Source organism: Tetrahymena thermophila (genome assembly GCF_000189635.1).
Source record: "Tetrahymena thermophila SB210 genomic scaffold scf_8254617, whole genome shotgun sequence".
In the NCBI taxonomy this organism is placed as follows: domain Eukaryota; phylum Ciliophora; class Oligohymenophorea; order Hymenostomatida; family Tetrahymenidae; genus Tetrahymena; species Tetrahymena thermophila.
In genome coordinates, this window is record NW_002476387.1 from 761,409 (window position 1) to 778,924 (window position 17,516).

The 17,516-nt window shown below is 24.4% G+C and overlaps 6 protein-coding genes across 6 annotated transcripts; 2 read left to right on the forward strand and 4 right to left on the reverse strand. All coding sequences in view use genetic code 6, as the record gives it.

Moving 5' to 3' along the window:
- Positions 1 to 317: 317 nt before the first annotated feature.
- On the forward strand, positions 318 to 1,427 carry TTHERM_00196150 (hypothetical protein; the record flags this gene model as incomplete). The annotated part of the gene is made up of 1 exon (XM_001017269.4): positions 318 to 1,427. The coding sequence occupies exon 1, from the start codon at positions 402 to 404 to the stop codon at positions 1,425 to 1,427; it is 1,026 nt and encodes a 341-aa protein (XP_001017269.3). The 5' UTR covers positions 318 to 401.
- Positions 1,428 to 2,927: 1,500 nt separating this feature from the next.
- TTHERM_000196169 (transmembrane protein, putative) lies at positions 2,928 to 3,440 on the forward strand (the record flags this gene model as incomplete). Its single annotated transcript, XM_012797913.1, has 1 exon — positions 2,928 to 3,440. One exon carries the CDS (start codon positions 2,928 to 2,930, stop codon positions 3,438 to 3,440), a length of 513 nt encoding a protein of 170 aa, XP_012653367.1.
- Positions 3,441 to 5,078: 1,638 nt separating this feature from the next.
- TTHERM_00196170 (hypothetical protein) lies at positions 5,079 to 5,717 on the reverse strand (the record flags this gene model as incomplete). Its single annotated transcript, XM_001017271.3, has 1 exon — positions 5,079 to 5,717. One exon carries the CDS (start codon positions 5,715 to 5,717, stop codon positions 5,079 to 5,081), a length of 639 nt encoding a protein of 212 aa, XP_001017271.3.
- Positions 5,718 to 6,225: 508 nt separating this feature from the next.
- On the reverse strand, positions 6,226 to 7,599 carry TTHERM_00196180 (hypothetical protein; the record flags this gene model as incomplete). Its single annotated transcript, XM_001017272.4, has 2 exons — positions 6,226 to 7,048; positions 7,106 to 7,599. 2 exons carry the CDS (start codon positions 7,597 to 7,599, stop codon positions 6,226 to 6,228), a joined length of 1,317 nt encoding a protein of 438 aa, XP_001017272.4.
- A 549-nt stretch (positions 7,600 to 8,148) lies between these two features.
- Positions 8,149 to 14,535, reverse strand: TTHERM_00196190 (hypothetical protein; the record flags this gene model as incomplete). Its single annotated transcript, XM_001017273.3, has 22 exons — positions 8,149 to 8,281; positions 8,337 to 8,440; positions 8,493 to 8,651; positions 8,716 to 9,110; positions 9,199 to 9,339; positions 9,392 to 9,481; positions 9,540 to 9,629; positions 9,685 to 10,291; positions 10,342 to 10,755; positions 10,810 to 11,182; positions 11,236 to 11,629; positions 11,695 to 12,012; positions 12,071 to 12,551; positions 12,656 to 12,825; positions 12,892 to 13,054; positions 13,111 to 13,351; positions 13,401 to 13,537; positions 13,595 to 13,956; positions 14,041 to 14,174; positions 14,230 to 14,278; positions 14,371 to 14,441; positions 14,525 to 14,535. 22 exons carry the CDS (start codon positions 14,533 to 14,535, stop codon positions 8,149 to 8,151), a joined length of 5,037 nt encoding a protein of 1,678 aa, XP_001017273.3.
- Positions 14,536 to 15,019: 484 nt separating this feature from the next.
- TTHERM_00196200 (NADP-dependent isocitrate dehydrogenase) lies at positions 15,020 to 16,543 on the reverse strand. Its single transcript, XM_001017274.2, has one exon. The coding sequence runs from the start codon at positions 16,444 to 16,446 to the stop codon at positions 15,163 to 15,165; it is 1,284 nt and encodes a 427-aa protein (XP_001017274.1). The 5' UTR covers positions 16,447 to 16,543; the 3' UTR covers positions 15,020 to 15,162.
- Positions 16,544 to 17,516: the final 973 nt, after the last annotated feature.

Below are 17,516 nucleotides of genomic sequence, written 5' to 3' on the forward strand. Positions count from 1 at the left end.
AAAAATAAATGAATTCGTTTATTAAATTAAATATTTATTCAGTGAGTTATAAAGATTATTTGCAATATTAAGAAGAGCTTATTAAATTAATCATATTGATACTAAATAATTATCAATCAATTTTGATTTATAAACTGATAAATTAGATTATCAAAAACCTTAATTGATTGATTTTACTTTGGTCGATTTGTAATTTATTTTTCTCATTTTATTTAATGACATTTAAAGTAATAAATAATTTAATGACTAATTAATTAATCAATTAATTTTATGATGCCATTCAGTGAAATAAATTAAAAACCAATAACTCCAATTCAAAAGAAAATCAATAAAAAATCTAAAGAAAAGGTAACTTGTAAGTATATTAAATAAATATATTTAGTAAAGTAAAGTAAATAAAAATGAGCACACTTACCCATTCAGTAAAATTTTCAGAATAGCCATACTCTTAGAATGACAAATTCTAAGTACATGTTCCTGACCTAGACGAAGCTGCAAATATGCATAATGGGTCTATTCAATAAGGAAATAATAGCAGAGTTCATCAATTCAAAGAAGAAGAATAATAGGCAAGACATTAAAATGCTGTACTCAATAACTACTCTAGCTATCAACCTGGAGCTTCTTAAATCTATTCTCCACACTATGCACATCATGCAAAACTCTAATTATAAAACGATATCGAAAAACAGTTTAACTATTCTGGAAGCAGACTCAGATCACCTCATCACAATCCTTAGAGTAAAATTCAATCTAAGTTAAGAACAAATGTTTATCTAGACTAGCAATACAATTAATTTAATGGTTAGAGCTACTACAATAATTTGGAAGGGGAGCATTGTCCAGAACACTGCCCTCATGTCCATTCAAAGCATTCTTTACATGAATCCAGAAATGCCCTGCAAAAAGATTCTAACTCTAATAAATTACTACTTTACCCATAACCTTACGGCAGTGGAGCATATACTAATTAGCTTTAAAAGCGTAACATTCATGCTAAAACTGGAAACAATTTTTATAATAGCAATGGCTCAAGATAAATATATACTTCTTAAGAAAGTGTAAGAAGAAGCACAAATAATAATTCTACAACCTTTAATTCAATCATGCAAAATAAAAGAGTATAGGAAAAGTTGAGAGAAAAATTGTATTTTGATGAAAGAACCAAAACAGTACCTAAAACTACTATTAAAAATGGAATCATAGAAAATATAGTATCAGAAGGTGATGTTTTTATGGGAAATAAACAGCTAATGGAGAGTATTTACAAATTGAAGTCCTTAAATCTCCTTAAATAGCATGAAAGTCATGTTAATCGTTATAATGGAGTAGGAAAATTCCCATTCGTATTTAATGACTACCATTCTAAGTCTACAAACAATGGATATTCTAGATAAGAAAAGGGAGGCTATTTCTTTACTAGATGATGAAATAATAAATAAATATTCTTATATATTTACAAATTAATTTTTTCTTTCTTTAAATCCCACCATTTTAAATTACTAAGGTCTAGGTGATTTGATTAAATTATAAACTAAATGAAGCAATACTATATATATGCCTAAACCAGTAAACAGTTTTTAATAAAACTTTTAAGGAGTGGCTGAAAATAATTTAAGTTGTTTTCTTTAGAATTTATTTTAGCAGAGAATATTAGCATTTAATTTAAGTATTCATTTAAGTATTTTATTTTTATTGCATAAATCTATTTTTTTTTAATGTTTTTGAATTGAATTTAAAATTTTTATAATAAAATTTATTAATTTGTTAAAATATCAATTATATACAATTGTTTTATTGCTAACAATACAATTTTTTTTAGTCATTTTAATATACCTTTAATCCTCAATTAATACCACTAAATACCTTAATTTTTTAAAGCAAAAGATACTTTATAATATTCTCTTGCAATTTTGGTTTAATGGTTTATTATATTATAGCTAAAAATGAATTTAAGGTATATATAAATTTTACAAGCTAGCTTACTTACTTTTCTGTGCTTATAATTAAAGTTCTATTTTTTTTATTACTTATAATTAGAGAATTTTTATTTGACTGGTTTTTAAAAAATATTTTTTCTATAATTTTAACTCAAATCTATAATAATTATAAATTTTTAATGCACTTATGTTTATCATAAATAAAAACATTAAAAAAAATGTAATTTATAATAAATAGGATTTTATTTTAATAATAATTTATGATTTTTAATTTAGTGGCTAGTTGAAATTTTTATTATAAAAATAAAGAAATTTAATTTATGAGAAATAAATTTAATAAATGTGCCTTATATTAATTAATTTATAATACTAAAAAGATAGATTACATGAAATTATACAATTAATAATATCATAAATTATCAACAGGTATTATCCCTAAAGATTTTCTAGCTCTTAGAATTCCAATGGGAATTTCTCTGATGAGCTTAAAATGTAACTAAAGATAAGTAATTAAAATTATGATAAATCCTCCATACCAGCTGAATTTTTTCCATTTTAAGAAGGTATTCATTTCTTTTTCCATTTATTATCTCAGTTAATCTTTAAGCACAAGTAAACCTTCTTTGATATAAATCCTTTAAAGTGCTCTAGCTTCTTAAATTTTTGGATCTTGTAATATTGTGTCACGGACTATTATTTAAGTTGAATTGTGAGTTGCTTATATCTATGTAAGAGCTTCTCTAGCTACTTTAATGAATAGCTCCATACCATCACTAAGTCCGTTTTTAATAACCCCATTTCCGAATTCTTCACACTCTTCAGCCGTATAAACTTTTGTACTTCCATCAGCAATAACTTTGCAAGGGTCTTTTTTCATAATTTTGTCAAAAATCTTGCGCATTGGCTTATTATTAATATGGCTATCAAAATCATTGATATCTTTCTCCTTTTCTTCCATACTGAGTACATTTAATTTAAAAATATCATATGAGTTTTAATGAATTACAGGAAGAGTCCAGTTTAATAGATTCATATGAAATGTGTTATCACTAAACATGTAGAATGATTCTGAAATAGAAGTTGAATTGTCTACATGTACATATAGCTACATATCATTAGCTAGGTACTTTTGAACCAAGAAATTTGATATAAAGTAAATTATCATTAGGAATACTAAAATTGCAGTTGATACTAAAACTTTTGTTTTGTAAACGTTATAAAGATGTTTTTTACGTTCATCTTCATCTACTTCAGAATTAAGAAGATCATCATTATTATCCTTGTTAGATATACCTGCATCCTCATTAGACTCTTCTTCTACAAAATGCTAGTATCCATCTTTGTTGTGGTTTTTAACTTTGTTAACAACTTCTGTCTCATTTACACCAAGTTGCATTGTTAATAGCGATTTGCATTGTTCATATAATCTTGCTTATGTATCAACAGGAATTTTAAGTAGTTTCTTATAGGCTTTTTGACGCTATTTTCCTACCTTCATGATAAGCCAAGCTAAAATAAAAACAATTTAAAAGACAATAAAAAGAATAAAAACTAGCATGATTGTGTTAGTATCTGCTACTTCTTGAGTCTCGCTTGAGAAATCCTCAACAAACTCCAAATAAAGCTTCTACTGTTGAATAGGGATGTCATTCAAAAGATTCAATAGGATGTATTAAACATTTTAACGTTATTGCTCTCCTTCACTTGTAATTTAATTTGAGTAGTAAGAAAAAGCTTTGGATAAATTGCCTTAAGAGGAAACAGAAAGAATTTAGCTAGCTAATAGAGTGATATTCTAGTTTACTAATTAAACTGAGGATTCAATTGTTTATTGTTAATCTACTCCTGTGTAAGCTTAAATCATCGTTTTTTCATAATCATTTAATCTACTTGTAAAGTTATTTTTAAGGTTGTCAGTGATATTTTGAATGTTTGTGATAGATTCCTATAGGCCTATTAAGTAATTCTATTTATTTTTTTAAATGTTATCTTTCAATTAGTTCTTTTGATTATCAGGGAGATCTTATTAATCTAATTGATATTATTAATACTGTAAAAAGCTTAAGTCTTGGATATAGCTGACTAAACTTTGAGATTCTGTCTACAATTAATTAGTTAACGAAATTTTTCTTAAATTTTTTAGGTGATCTGTGAAGTTATCTGCTGACATGTGCCATTCTAATGAGTTCAGTCCTATAATTATGATGAAGAATACGAACCCTAACACTTTTAGTATGAATGCTGATCTTGGAATTTCTTGATTATTTTAAATAGTGATAATCTCTCTTTTTATGTTTCTCATTTTCTCGTTATCAAAAGGGCTTTCTCTACCAGTTTTATTGTTATTAGAATCGTAGTTTTTAAATTCATTTTCTTGATACATTGATAAATCGCTTTCATATTTTCTTAAGAGGGCAAATCCTTCATCTTTGTGAGGGGTAACATCAATTAAATATTTTATGTATTACATCTTAAGCTTTTTAGGCAAAGCTGATCCTCTTGATGCGATAGCATTTTCCCAAAGCTTTCTAGTTTCTTATGTTTTTTTTTCTATTTTAACAGTCATATCATCAATTTTTTCTATGTCAATCATATTCTTTTAACTTAAGTCCCATAACTCTAAGTATTATTAAGTGTTTTAGATTATTGCTTCTCTTAACTACTAAAATTCACTCATGTTGTTATAGGATTCTAAGTCTACTGATATATTACCTTCATTTTAGCTTAAATTTACATTCTACTAATTTGTGTTCATCTTATTAATAGAATCGCTGTTTCTTATATCTTAAAATGGTTTCTTTCAGGATGTTTGATTGCCTAAATTGTTTCTATTTATTTATTTTTTTATTATGTTATTCAAATTAAAGATTTTTTAAGAATTTTTTAAATTATGCAAAGTTCAATTTCATATAAAAATTTAATTATTCTTTCAATAAAAAAGTTGACAATTATTTATTTTAAATAAGAATACGATTGATAAAAAGTAAGTTTGTTTTAAGTCATAGAGTTTTTTTTTAAGGGAATAGTAAATTATTTAATTTGAAAATTAATAAAATAATAAATATTCGTTTTTTCTATCTTATAATTAATATATTATATAAATAACTACATAATTAATATAAAAAATTAATTAAAATATCACTAATGTTTGCTAAATTTAAACAATTTTGATTAAACTGAAGGGTGGTATATTCTAGGATCGTCTTCATTCCTATGAAAGTTATTCAAGAATCCAACTACTTTGATAAATACTTTCGGATTATGCCTTATTATAATGCAATTTTTAGAAATTTTTGCCATTCTTGCCTATATAAGATCATGGTTATCTTCTTCTTTGAATAACGAATAATAAGTTTTTAGACTTTAACAAAATATTTTTTGATAAGCTATAGAGCAAAGTATAGGCTTTAGTTTACCATACTAAAAATATTCAATCAATTATTTGTATTTGCTTAAACTCTAAATTTTAGCAATATCACTCTCCTTTAATGATTAAAGAACTTTTTCTTTCTTATCATTTTCGAAAGTAACTTTATCAATTCCATAGAAATCTAGATTTTTATTCCTATTTTAACTATAAGAATCTAATTTTTATTCTATTTAATCTATTACAATAACATTTTATTGCTTACCGACAATTTTAAATGAATTACCTAATTTAGAAATATTTTATTATGTATTTTAAGCAACTAAATCTATTTATATTTTATCATTAACTTTTTCTTTGATATTTTTATCTGGAATAACTATTACATTTTATTAATTTTTTAAATTCATGTTGTTTTAATTATTACTTTTTGGTACGATCTCTTTGTTAAATAAAAGCTAAGGATTATTTTATTTTTAGCTTAAAAACTAATGTAAATTCTATTATTTCGTAAACAGTGACTTATTATTATCATTTATCGATTAGCTTTTATGCTGTTAATTTATATTTAAAATAGGTTTTTTATTTTACTAATTATTTTATTTTTTATTTTAAGGTCTTTAAATTATTTTCTACTTAATCTTCAAAGAGTCATCAAATGATTCATCTTTGTTTTATCCTTTTATATAATCTTAGTATCTCTATTTCAACATTTCCTAAATTTATTTATTTTTAAAATATTGTATTATTATATTAATTTAATTTAAATTCTTTTTTTGTACTGACTATTTATAAACCAAAGTCAAAGCTAATTATTAGAAATATAATTCTAATTATTAGAAATCAAAATTAAAATTTTTTTTTTTCATAAATCAAAACAAAAAATAAACAATTTATAGAAAATATAAATAAAATTTATCATTTATAATTTGATTTAATATTTTTCTTTCTAGGATCAAGCATACAATTTTGAAAAGAGAGGACTTTAGGAAGATCTATTTTTACAGCCTCTCCTTGATTAATAACAACAATATTGCAAGAATTTGTTTTTATTTCTATCGGAATAACATTAGTTTCCTTCTATTTTAAATTAAGTAAGTAAACTTTCTCAAAAACTTCTCTTGAAATCTTATTAACATTTTGGTAAGAATAAAAATAATTTAAAATTTCTTTTAAACTTCTAAAACTATTTAGTAAATTTGAAACAGAGGTTTATTTCTCTGCTATAGTTTATGAAATCACCTCATTTTATTTTAAACTACTTCTTATTTAATCAAATTATTCCTACAATTATTTTCCTACATTTAGTTAACCATCTTCATTTAATATTTTATTTTATGGCTTTATTTCGATCTTTTCCAATTTGTTATTTAATTTCTCATATTTATTTGCTTATTTTTCTTCATTTACTAAGAATATTTATTTAGATTATCCACTGCCAATAAAAGCACCTTTTTTTTGTTTAATTTTAATATCCTCATCGTAATTATTGCTTTTGGGATCACTAATTGATAGACTTTCAAATGACTATTCATCATTTCCATTTTAACTACAAAAGGATCTTTTCTTGTAAAAACTTCCTAAATGATTCTTTTTAAAAAAATGCTAAGATTATAAGTTATTGTTTTGGCTTGAAAACTTTTTTTATTCATAAAATCCTTTATTCTTCTCTTTCACAAAGAGATTATTTTTCTATCTTGAAAATCCTTTAATTTGGTATTTGTAGAATTAGTTGTTTTCTCTATTTAATAAAAGTGTCATTTAAATTTGTTTTTATAAAATAAAAAAATAAATTTACTTATCTGTTTCTTGATTAATTTCATATTTTTTCTTATTTAATTCATTTGTATATTAAACTTCTGACTTTGGAATATCTAACTTAGATTGCTAATTGATGTATCGATTATATTATGAATCTGCTTTTAAATAATTTTTTTAAGGAGATTTTTTTGGGTGCAAATGATGAAACTTCTGTGAATTATAAAAGCTGTTATTAGTGCAGCTTTATTACCTACTATCAAAGCTATTATCTATTAAGTGAGATACTTATCTTTATGTTTTATTATCCTAGCCAATCTTTGAATTACTATGTATTGATAAGTTCTACTAATCATTAATGTTCTCAAACTCATTTAGTTTTTAACCAGGTTTGGTAATTTTTTTTTTTTTAAGCTTGTAGTTATTTAAAATATATCTATCTTCACTTTCCTCAACATTCTTGATCTCCTTAAGATCAAGGCGAGCCTTAAGATTAGTTTATTTTTATTCCATAATATCTTGTTTTTTAATCATAATTTTTGTTAAACTTAATTATTGTATTATTTATATTAACAATATTAGATTGATATTTTTGCGTTAATTAATTTATAAAAAAGTAGAAGGATATCATCAAATTATGATAATAGTATTATCAACTAAAAATCAGTGGATTTTATTAACTAGCTTAGCTAAATTTTTTAGCTAAAATTTAATAAAAAAAAATATTAACTAATTGTTGATAAATGAAAATTTAGATTAAACACCAAACATAATTCTAAAAAAATATTTAATTTATAAAAATTAAAATATCTTTTTACAAGTTCCAAAGTTAATTTATTAAAAATATTTATAAAATTTTTTTATAATAAAATATAACAAAACAAAGTAAATAATTCTAGATTTTAATAATTTTTTTTTTACTTCAAATTTTAGATTTAAATAATATTTTATTTTTTAAAATCATTAGAAATAAGATAGTTATTTAGTTAAATGAAATTTAGGTTTTAATTATATGAAATATGATTACAATTTAAAATTAAAACTAATTTTATAGTATAAAAATTAATTTTTAAATTATTTTTCTCAGTATTTTTAGACTGCAGTGAAGTTAGCAAAAGTTCTGGCTTTTAATTTTCCTAGTTCTTCACGCAACAATTCTATTTCTTCGGTCTATCTTTTAACTCTAGTGAATAACTATCTGTTGTTCATGATTTATCTATAATTTGTTTAGAAATAACGCTTAAAAAAGTATTCAGATAATGAAAAATTACTTAAATTTATCGTATGCTTCGAAATCTGTTTTATCGTCTGCTCCTTACTATTGGTTTTTCTTAAACATAGTAGCAGAGAATTTTTCTTCTTGTTGTACAGTATTCTAATAAAGTTAAATATACATTTAGATATTAAAAATTGATAAAATAATGTACTCTTAAACTAACACCCTGTGCACGAAGTTATTCATTTTCTCTTCTAATAAATTCTATTTATTCATCAATTTTTTTACATTTCTTTTCATAAATATTGACTAGCTTATCTGTTGCTTATTTAACTTTTTCAATTTATTCCTATAAATTCTTTAATGCAGACTAATTTTATTTTAAAATTTAAGTTAATAAAAAGCTATAAAATGAATTTAAACTATAATTTTACTTCATTCAATCTCATGTCTTTCTTTGTTAAGGCTACTTACATTTCTTTTTTGACACGTAAAAGTTGAACTTCTCTAGTACTACATCTTACTTTCTATTCATTTAAATCTCTTTTTTTCAAATCATATTCAGCTTCTGCGACTTCGAATTTAATATTTTTGATATCTTCCATAAGTCTAATCTTCTTTTTACCTTCCTAATCTATTCTTTTATTCTTTTTCTCTATTTCATCTCTAGGGATTAATATTGCATCTGTTATACTGGGAACTGGCTTGTCAGAGGGAATTTCAACAAAGCCCTACTTAAATCTGATAATTAATTCTATATTAGATTTTCCTTTTTTAAGTGCCTAAATGTGGGCTCTTTATTCACTCTTTTGCTCTTTTAGCTTTTGTTCTTTTATAAATCAATAATAAATCAAATAAAACCATTTTTCATCTTCAAAATAAAATAAAATGTATAAATAAATATATATTTATTTTACATAATGCAAAGAGATCATTCTCGAAGTTAGTAATTGAATTGTTAATATCTCTAAATTCAACTTCACTTTGATCCAATTCTTTTTTGAATTAGAATCTCTATTGTAAGACGTCTTTTATGAACTTGACTCCATGTTCCTCATCTTCAAAATTAACAGAAATTAATTTATTTTTTTTTTATTTTTAATGATTTACTTTGTTTTTCAAACATTTGCATATTAGTAATTTTTTCTCTGATATCATCAACATATGAGTCGAATATTCCATCAAGTTTCTTTTTAATCTCTATTAGATTTATCATTAAAATTTATGTTTTTTCATTTATGAAAATTTTTTCATTTACCTTTCTTATTTAGTTCGATGAAAGGATCTAATTTTTGTAATTCATTTCTGTATTTTGGATCATTCATAATTTTATCTTCGATTTCTTTTTCTTTATTTATGAGTAAAATGCAAACAAATTAAAAAAATATTTAGAAGGAAATTACTTTTTCTTTCATCCTTCTTCTATTCTTCAAAGGCATAAACCCAAATGTTTCTTATTTTGTTAGGATCAACTCCATAAGATGGTTTAACGTTCAATGAGTTCTAATATTGATCTTATAATTTATTCTTATTTTAATCTACCTCTTATTTGAATTCGTGGAGAATTTCCCTATTCGCTTGTCCTTTTCTAACTTAATCAGTTAGTTTGTTGATGGTTACATCATATTGATCTAATTGTATTATAATATTCTACTACTTCAAGATCTGTTAAGCTAATTTAACAATATATAGTTCCTATTCGTAAACTCTGTAGTCGAATTCAAGCTTTCTTTTGAAAGTCAATAAAAGTTTTTCATCAAACTTTTAGCAGATTTCATTAACATCACTTTTAAGTTTTTTCAACTCATTTTCAAGATTTTTTCTGATCTTTTCTTTTTCTTCTTCAAGTCTTTACTTCTTGACTTCATACTCCTTAAATCTAACTCTTTCTTCTTCATTCATTTCTTCCAATGGCTTGTTCATCCATTCTTCCATTTCAAGTCCTTCATCGAGAGGATTTTCCTTCTTTTCTTCAAGAGTACCTCCCATCATATCTTTTAAAGCTCTAACCTAAAAAAAAATCATTTTAAATACATTAAAATACTTATTATATAGCATACTCCTGCATCGTCTTGCTTGAGTGCTCTTTGTCTTTCTTCTTCTCTTAAACGATCTCTCTCTATTTTTTCTCTCTCTTCACGAGTTAAGAATTTCTTAAAGGCGATTTCAGAAGGATCAACTTCCAATACCCTTTCAGGATTTTCAAGAATATTTTTGTTAGGTTCAAATATTTCTTCTTCTTTGTGAAGTTCATGAAGAATTTCTTAAATTCTTTTATTTTTTTCAGCAATCATATCTACCTAGACCTACCTTTATTGCATCATCTTATCGAATTCCTTGTTGAACTCTTCTTTGACCTTAAAAATGATGTTTTGCAAAATAATTATTTGGTTTCTTTTTCTGTTGTTTGTAAACAATTCAAATGCTCCATATAAAAAGTCCCATTCTCCGAGGTCATCTTCATCTTTCTTTTCCTAAATAAAAAAAATATTTATTAAAATAAATTTTGAAATAATTAATTTAATCACTTCTTCTTTTTCCTCAACTTCTTTCTTTTCTTTTTCTTCATGGTGGACCTCTTCAACTTTCTTCTCTTCTTTCTTAGCTTGTGCAGCTCCATGACGAGCACGTCCTCCGAACCCCTAGCCTGCAGTTTATCCAGCGGGACCAGTTTAAGTTGTACCAGCTCCTTTATTTTTATCATCCTTAGTCTCTTCTTTCTTTTCATAGTCTATCAAGACAAGTTTTTACTTACCAGGACCTGCATTGATGATATATTCTTCTGGTTTCTTAATCAAATCTTCAACAGGAATGATTTCCTTGAGTACTTAATCTTTTGCCTCTTTTCTAGCCTTTTGTTCTCTAATTTCAATTCTTCTCAAATCCTTGACTATCTTTAATCTAAATTATTTATTTAAATAAACACTAATCTCAACAGAAATTTATTTATTTACTTTCTTTCCTCATCTGCAGTTCTCTTTCTAATATGGTAATTATATACGAGATATTTGCTCTTTAAACCATTAATACCTTTTAGTTACACTGCCATCTAATCCCAAGTCTTTTCTTTAATTTTTGAGTGAATAATCTCTTATTTCAAGTTCTCCCTTTTAGCTGTTTCTTTAATTTGCTTGCGTTATTGCTTTCCAGAATCTAAAATTTTGTTTTTAGTATCAATATCAATAACGAAATCATCTCTTTCTAATTTTTCAAGTTCTTCAGCCTCATTTTTGTTATGATCTAGTAATTCCAACAATTTATTTTAAATTTTTTTCAATCCCTCTTCAATAACTTTTTTAGATTGCTCATTTACCTCTTTTTTTGACTTTATCAATTCTTCTTCAAGAACTTAATTTATTTAGTTAATTAAATTTTTAATTATCATGTTTAAAAATAAATAAAATAATATATACCTTTTTGATAATGCATAACTTTTTCATCAGGAAGATCTTAAATATTAACGTCTTCTCTCAATATTTCATAATTTCTTTAGATATTTTGGAAGGAAACTTTATCAAGACTCCAGGCAAAGAATGAACCATCATATCCACCACTGTAAAGTAGTTTGTACTTCTTTGAGAAATCAAGAGTGCTAACTCCGTTTATTTTCCAATTATGAGATTTAATTTGCTAGAATTCAGATAATTTTTCCAAGTTTCTTAAGTAAATAGAACCATCTTATCCTCCAGTAATTAAAAGATTAAACTAATCACTAATTATCATGGCATTAGCTATTTTCGAAAAATTTATTATTAAAATTTTTTATTTGCTTATTTATTAATTAATTACTTGGAAGTGGATGGCCATCTTATTCTTCAATCGGAGCTCCTCCTACTTTTATTCTTGTATCCATCTTTGCATAGAGTTCTTCAGGCTATTTGTATCTTTTCACAATCTTATCTTTTCCTGTCATAAGTATATCACCAGTAACTTAGTTAACAGCAATATGATTCATATCAGGGTCTATTTTACGAGCATAAACAGGGCAAACATCATTATCAATTTTTAATTAATCTTTATTTTAATAAGTAGCATCTGGAACAATGAGACTTATTAAAAAGTAATTTAGAAGGACAAACAAAACATTTTTATGAGTTGGGATAACAAGCTTTTGGGAGGTATTCCAGCAAGCAGTATTTACTTTAGCAGGAAGAGCAATGTATCCAATAATGTTATACTTGGTCGAGTTGATTAGATATATTTTTTTAGATTCAGTTGAACTTACGAAGAACATAGAACCGTCAGGATTAAAGTGTAAATTTGAAACAGGCTATTTAATTAAATAAATATAATCATAAATTATAAATAATGAGTCAAACAAACAATTATTGAATTGCTTCAAAATGAGTTAATTTTTTAAAATTAAGTTCATACTTTATCTTTCAGAACTTTTATTTGTTTCAATAAATGGACTCCATTTAAGTTAGAAATATCCAAAATTCTAATGACTCCGCTACTTGAACCTAGTATAAGTGTTTTAGAATTTGGATGTATATCTCCACAGACTATGGTACAGTTAAGTTTGAAGGTAGAAACTTATATTTCTTAATTTTTTAAAAATAAATTAGTTTTAAAAAACAATCACAATTTTTTGTAAAATAAATTTTTACTTTTCTCAATATCCCAAAAATAGATGTAGCTATTTTATGTAACAGTAATTACTACATTTTAGTTTTCTAATTCACGGATAAAGACAATAGGGCTAAATGGATATGGTCCTTTTTTTTCTGTTTGAATTTCTATTTCTCTGCTTTCATCTTCATTGTCTGAATGCTTTTATTTTTTATTATTTTTTTTCAAATATTAGTAAAAAAAAATATTTCTTTTACATTTTCATTTTCTTTATCTTGCTATTCCTCTTCCTCTTCTATGTCAAATGTTTCACCTTCAACTGGGAATATAATAATACTTCCTTAGTTTGAGCCTGCATAGAGCTTAGAATAAGTTTGATTGTATAAAATATTAACAAGCTTTTCTTCATCATATAAGTAGGTTTTTTCAAGTTTAAATGGTTTAATCTCATCTTCATTCAAGTTAGCTGGATCGTATTTGTAAATCCATTCAAATTTTCTATTAAATTTTGTTTTTAATAAAATGAATTTCTTTAATTCTAAAATACCCATTTTAAAGGATAATGATTAAATGTTTCTAAGTTAAGACAAAGAATTCAACCAAGTATTCACAGTCTTTATTCATAATTTCAGATAAGTCTGTGCCATTCAAATACCTAACAAAATATTCATCTGCCAAGTAAATCTGCAAAAAAACATAACAATTTTACTAAGTTATAAACAATAAAAATTTTATATTTACGTTATTCTATTCATCCCAAATGAAATTTTTGAATGTTGACTTTTCAGATATTTTATTATTTTAGTCAATTCTGATATTCTAAAGAACTTCTTAAGAGTTTTAGTCTACTTCAAAAGATGGAAATATTTCGCATAGAACTAAGTTATTTTCATAAAGAACACAAAATGTTGTATCCTTTGATGGAGAAAACTATGCTTTGATGAACTTATTTCTTAATGGTATAGAACTATTAGTTCCTGAAAGTCTTTGTCCAGTCTCTAAATCATAAACTTGAATTTCAAATTTAGGAACCCCATTAACTACTAATAATTTTTTGCCATCGAATGAAATATCCATTTGAATAATTTCTAACTCAGACACATCTAATATTTTATTTTAAAAATAGCCTTAATAAAATGCTTGTTGATATTTAAAATGTATTTCATTAAAAATTTTAGATTATTTACTTTCTAAAGTTCTCAGAAGCTTTTTTTGAGGATAAGAATAGATAAATACTTTAGGATTCAAGCTATACTCAGCAACTACAATGATTCCTTTTTTTGGATGAGCGACAAACGATTAAAACCCATTTTTCTATGAACTTTATTATTTTTATTTAAATTTATTGAATTTTATTTCAACATTATTAAAATTACTGAATGTAGTCTTTCTTATCAGTAGCAAGATCCCATAAAACAAGAGTGCCTAAATTACATTAAATAATAAAAAATCATTTTAGTTTGCCTACATTTTTATAAAATAAAAAAAAAATTGTTGAGTTTTATCCAAATTTTTACTTCCTTAAATGAATCCAATTGTGTCATTAAACACTAACTAGAATGGGCTTCCATTATAACTAAATGATTCGCTTTTTTTTAAATAAAACAAAGAAATTTGTAAGAATCATTTTCTATTAACTAAGATAAATTCTAGAAAAAAAACAAGCTATACTAAATACTCATAGTTGACTCTATTATTTAATAAATTGCTAACCCTTTCTATTAATAATATTTTGTTTATTGACTTGAGAGTCTAAATGATTTTTTGTTTAATCAAATATTGTGAAAATAAATTATTGATTTATTAAAAAAGAAGGTTATAAAATTCAAAAATTATAAATAAATATAAAGATCCTTGCATTTATTTATAAATCATTGAAATTAGAAACAGTTATTTTCTCTATGTAATTACATATTTTTTTATTATCAATTGTATTTTTTTATATTTTAACTTTTTGATAAAATTAATATTTTTGAAATAATATTTTATTTTTTAATATGAAATGTATTCTTATTATTTAAATAAAACATAGCAAATTTATTTAATTATCTTTCAATTTATTATTTTTAATATTTATTAAAAGATTGTACAATCAAGAAACAATTATTCTTTATTATTTTTTTATTAAAACAAAAAAAGTATAAAATGAAATTTATTTAAAAAAGATATCTGATAAGTTAACTAACTAACTAATTTATTAATTAATTTATTTATTTAGAATAAATAATTTGTATAAAAAATATATTTTGATATTAAAATACAGATTATAGTATAGAAGAATTAAAGTTATTTTCTCAAATAGCTTATTTTCACTTTTCAATGTGGATTTAGCTCTTTAATCTATAGGCGACTGCATCAATAAATTCCTCTGTGTTGAGGTATTTTCCTTTGATGTTATCTTGTCCGTATACTAAAATTGCAAGATCTTTAGTCATTTTACCATTAGAAATACAATCTAATACAGATTCTTCAATACATTATGAGAATGTAAGTAAATCCTAGTTGTTATCTAATTTGGCTCTATGACGAAGACCTCTACTCCAAGCATAAATACTTGCTACAGAGTTTGTAGAAGTTTCCTAACCTTTTTAATGTTGACGATAGTGTCTGGTTACAGTTCCATGAGCAGCTTCAGCTTCATAGACATTATCATTGTTAACAAGTTCACTTGTCATCATACCCAAAGAACCATAGCCTTAGGCGATAATATCACTTTGAACATCACCATCATAGTTTTTGCAAGCCCAAACAATACCACCATCACCTTTTAATACTTAAGCAACCATATCATCAATAAGACGATGTTCATACCACAAACCACTCTTTTCAAATTGCTATTTGTACTTAGTTGTATATAATTCTTCGAAAATGTCTTTGAAAAGTCCGTCATATTGCTTAAGGATGGTGTTCTTTGAAGAGAAATATAATGGGTATTAACGGTTGAGGGCATATTTGAAGCAACTATTGGCAAATGATTCAATACTTTCAATAGTATTGTACATACCCATTGCGACACCACCTTTTCCTGAAAATTCAAAAACGGTTTTACGAATTTCTTCACCTCCATCTTAAGGCTTGAAAGATATTTCAAGTTTTCCAGGTCCTTGAACCTTGAAATTTGTACACTTGTATTGATCACCAAAAGAGTGACGACCAATAATAATTGGCTTGGTCCATCCTGGAACTAAACGAGGGATATTTTGGCATACAATAGGTTCACGGAAAACTGTACCATCCAAAATGTTACGAATAGTACCATTAGGAGAAGGCCACATTTTTTTAAGTTTGAACTCTTTAACACGTGCTTCATCTGCAGTAATAGTGGCACACTTAATACCAACCTTGTGTTCACGTATAGCATAAGCAGCATCAAAGGTAACTTAATCATTGGTGGCATCACGATTTTCTATAGAAAGATCATAATATCTAATATCAGCTGAGATAAATGGCAATATGAGTTTATCCTTAATCATTTTCCAAATGATACGAGTCATTTCATCACCATCTAAATCGACAATAGGATTCTTAACATTGATCTTGTTTCCTGCGTATTTGTATTTAGAGGCAGCGTTCTTGATAGTTTAATTCATCATTTTATTTTTAACCTAACTAACTAACTAGACTAGAGATATAATATCCAAAGTTAATTGCTTTTTTATTTTATGAATGTATCTATTTTTTGTTTTTTATAAAAATTATTACAAATGTTGTTGTTTCTAATCTTAATTAGATTTAATTTACTCTAGAATCTCTTTTTATTCACACTAAATTAATATATTGTGAATATGTTCACTTGATTTATTTTACACATCAAAGATTCAATTATGATCAAGTAAAATAAAAAGGAAATTAATCTATGAATTTACTTGGATTTTATTAACCAATCTGGTTTTTAATTTATAATACTATTTAAAATGCATCATTTTATCAAGTGCAATAAGATTAAACTTACATCATCATCAAATACTCAAACAATAAAAATAAATACAAATTTTCAAAAGACTTATTATTTAAAACAACGTGTATCTCTGTTTTCCTAAAATATAAGCATAATTTTAATTTTGGCTAAATTACTCACCCAACCAACCTCGATATTTTTACAAATCTTTTTAAATATCCGCAAGCGAACAAACAAATAAATAAATAAACAAGCAAATAAAATTATAATATATGTTTTTAATTAGTTTTTGTAATAAATAAATAAATTATTATAAATTATAAAATGATTATCAAAATTAAATTAAAAAATGTTATTAGAGTGTGTAAAAATTTTCAATATTTGAGAAAATAATTCTTTAACATTTTCAAACATTTTCTAAAATATTAAAGCTATTATTTTTTTGTTTTTTATTGTAAGTTTACTTTACTAATTCTTCAGTTATTTAAATACATAATTCAGATTTATTTTCAAGTTGATTCAAAGAGGATTCTAATTTTTCATAATCATTTCTTTCTTTTATTAGAAATTTTTCAATTTTTTTGCTATAATTAAAATACTCTAAAGATGGATTTAAAATTAAGCTTGTATCCTCAGTCTGATTTAATTCCTAGTCAAATTTAATTTAATTTTCTTCAGATAATATTGTTTCAAAACTATCTACCAAATCCTATGAATTGACTTCTGACTAACAGTCAAAAGACAAAACAATTATATTATTGTTTT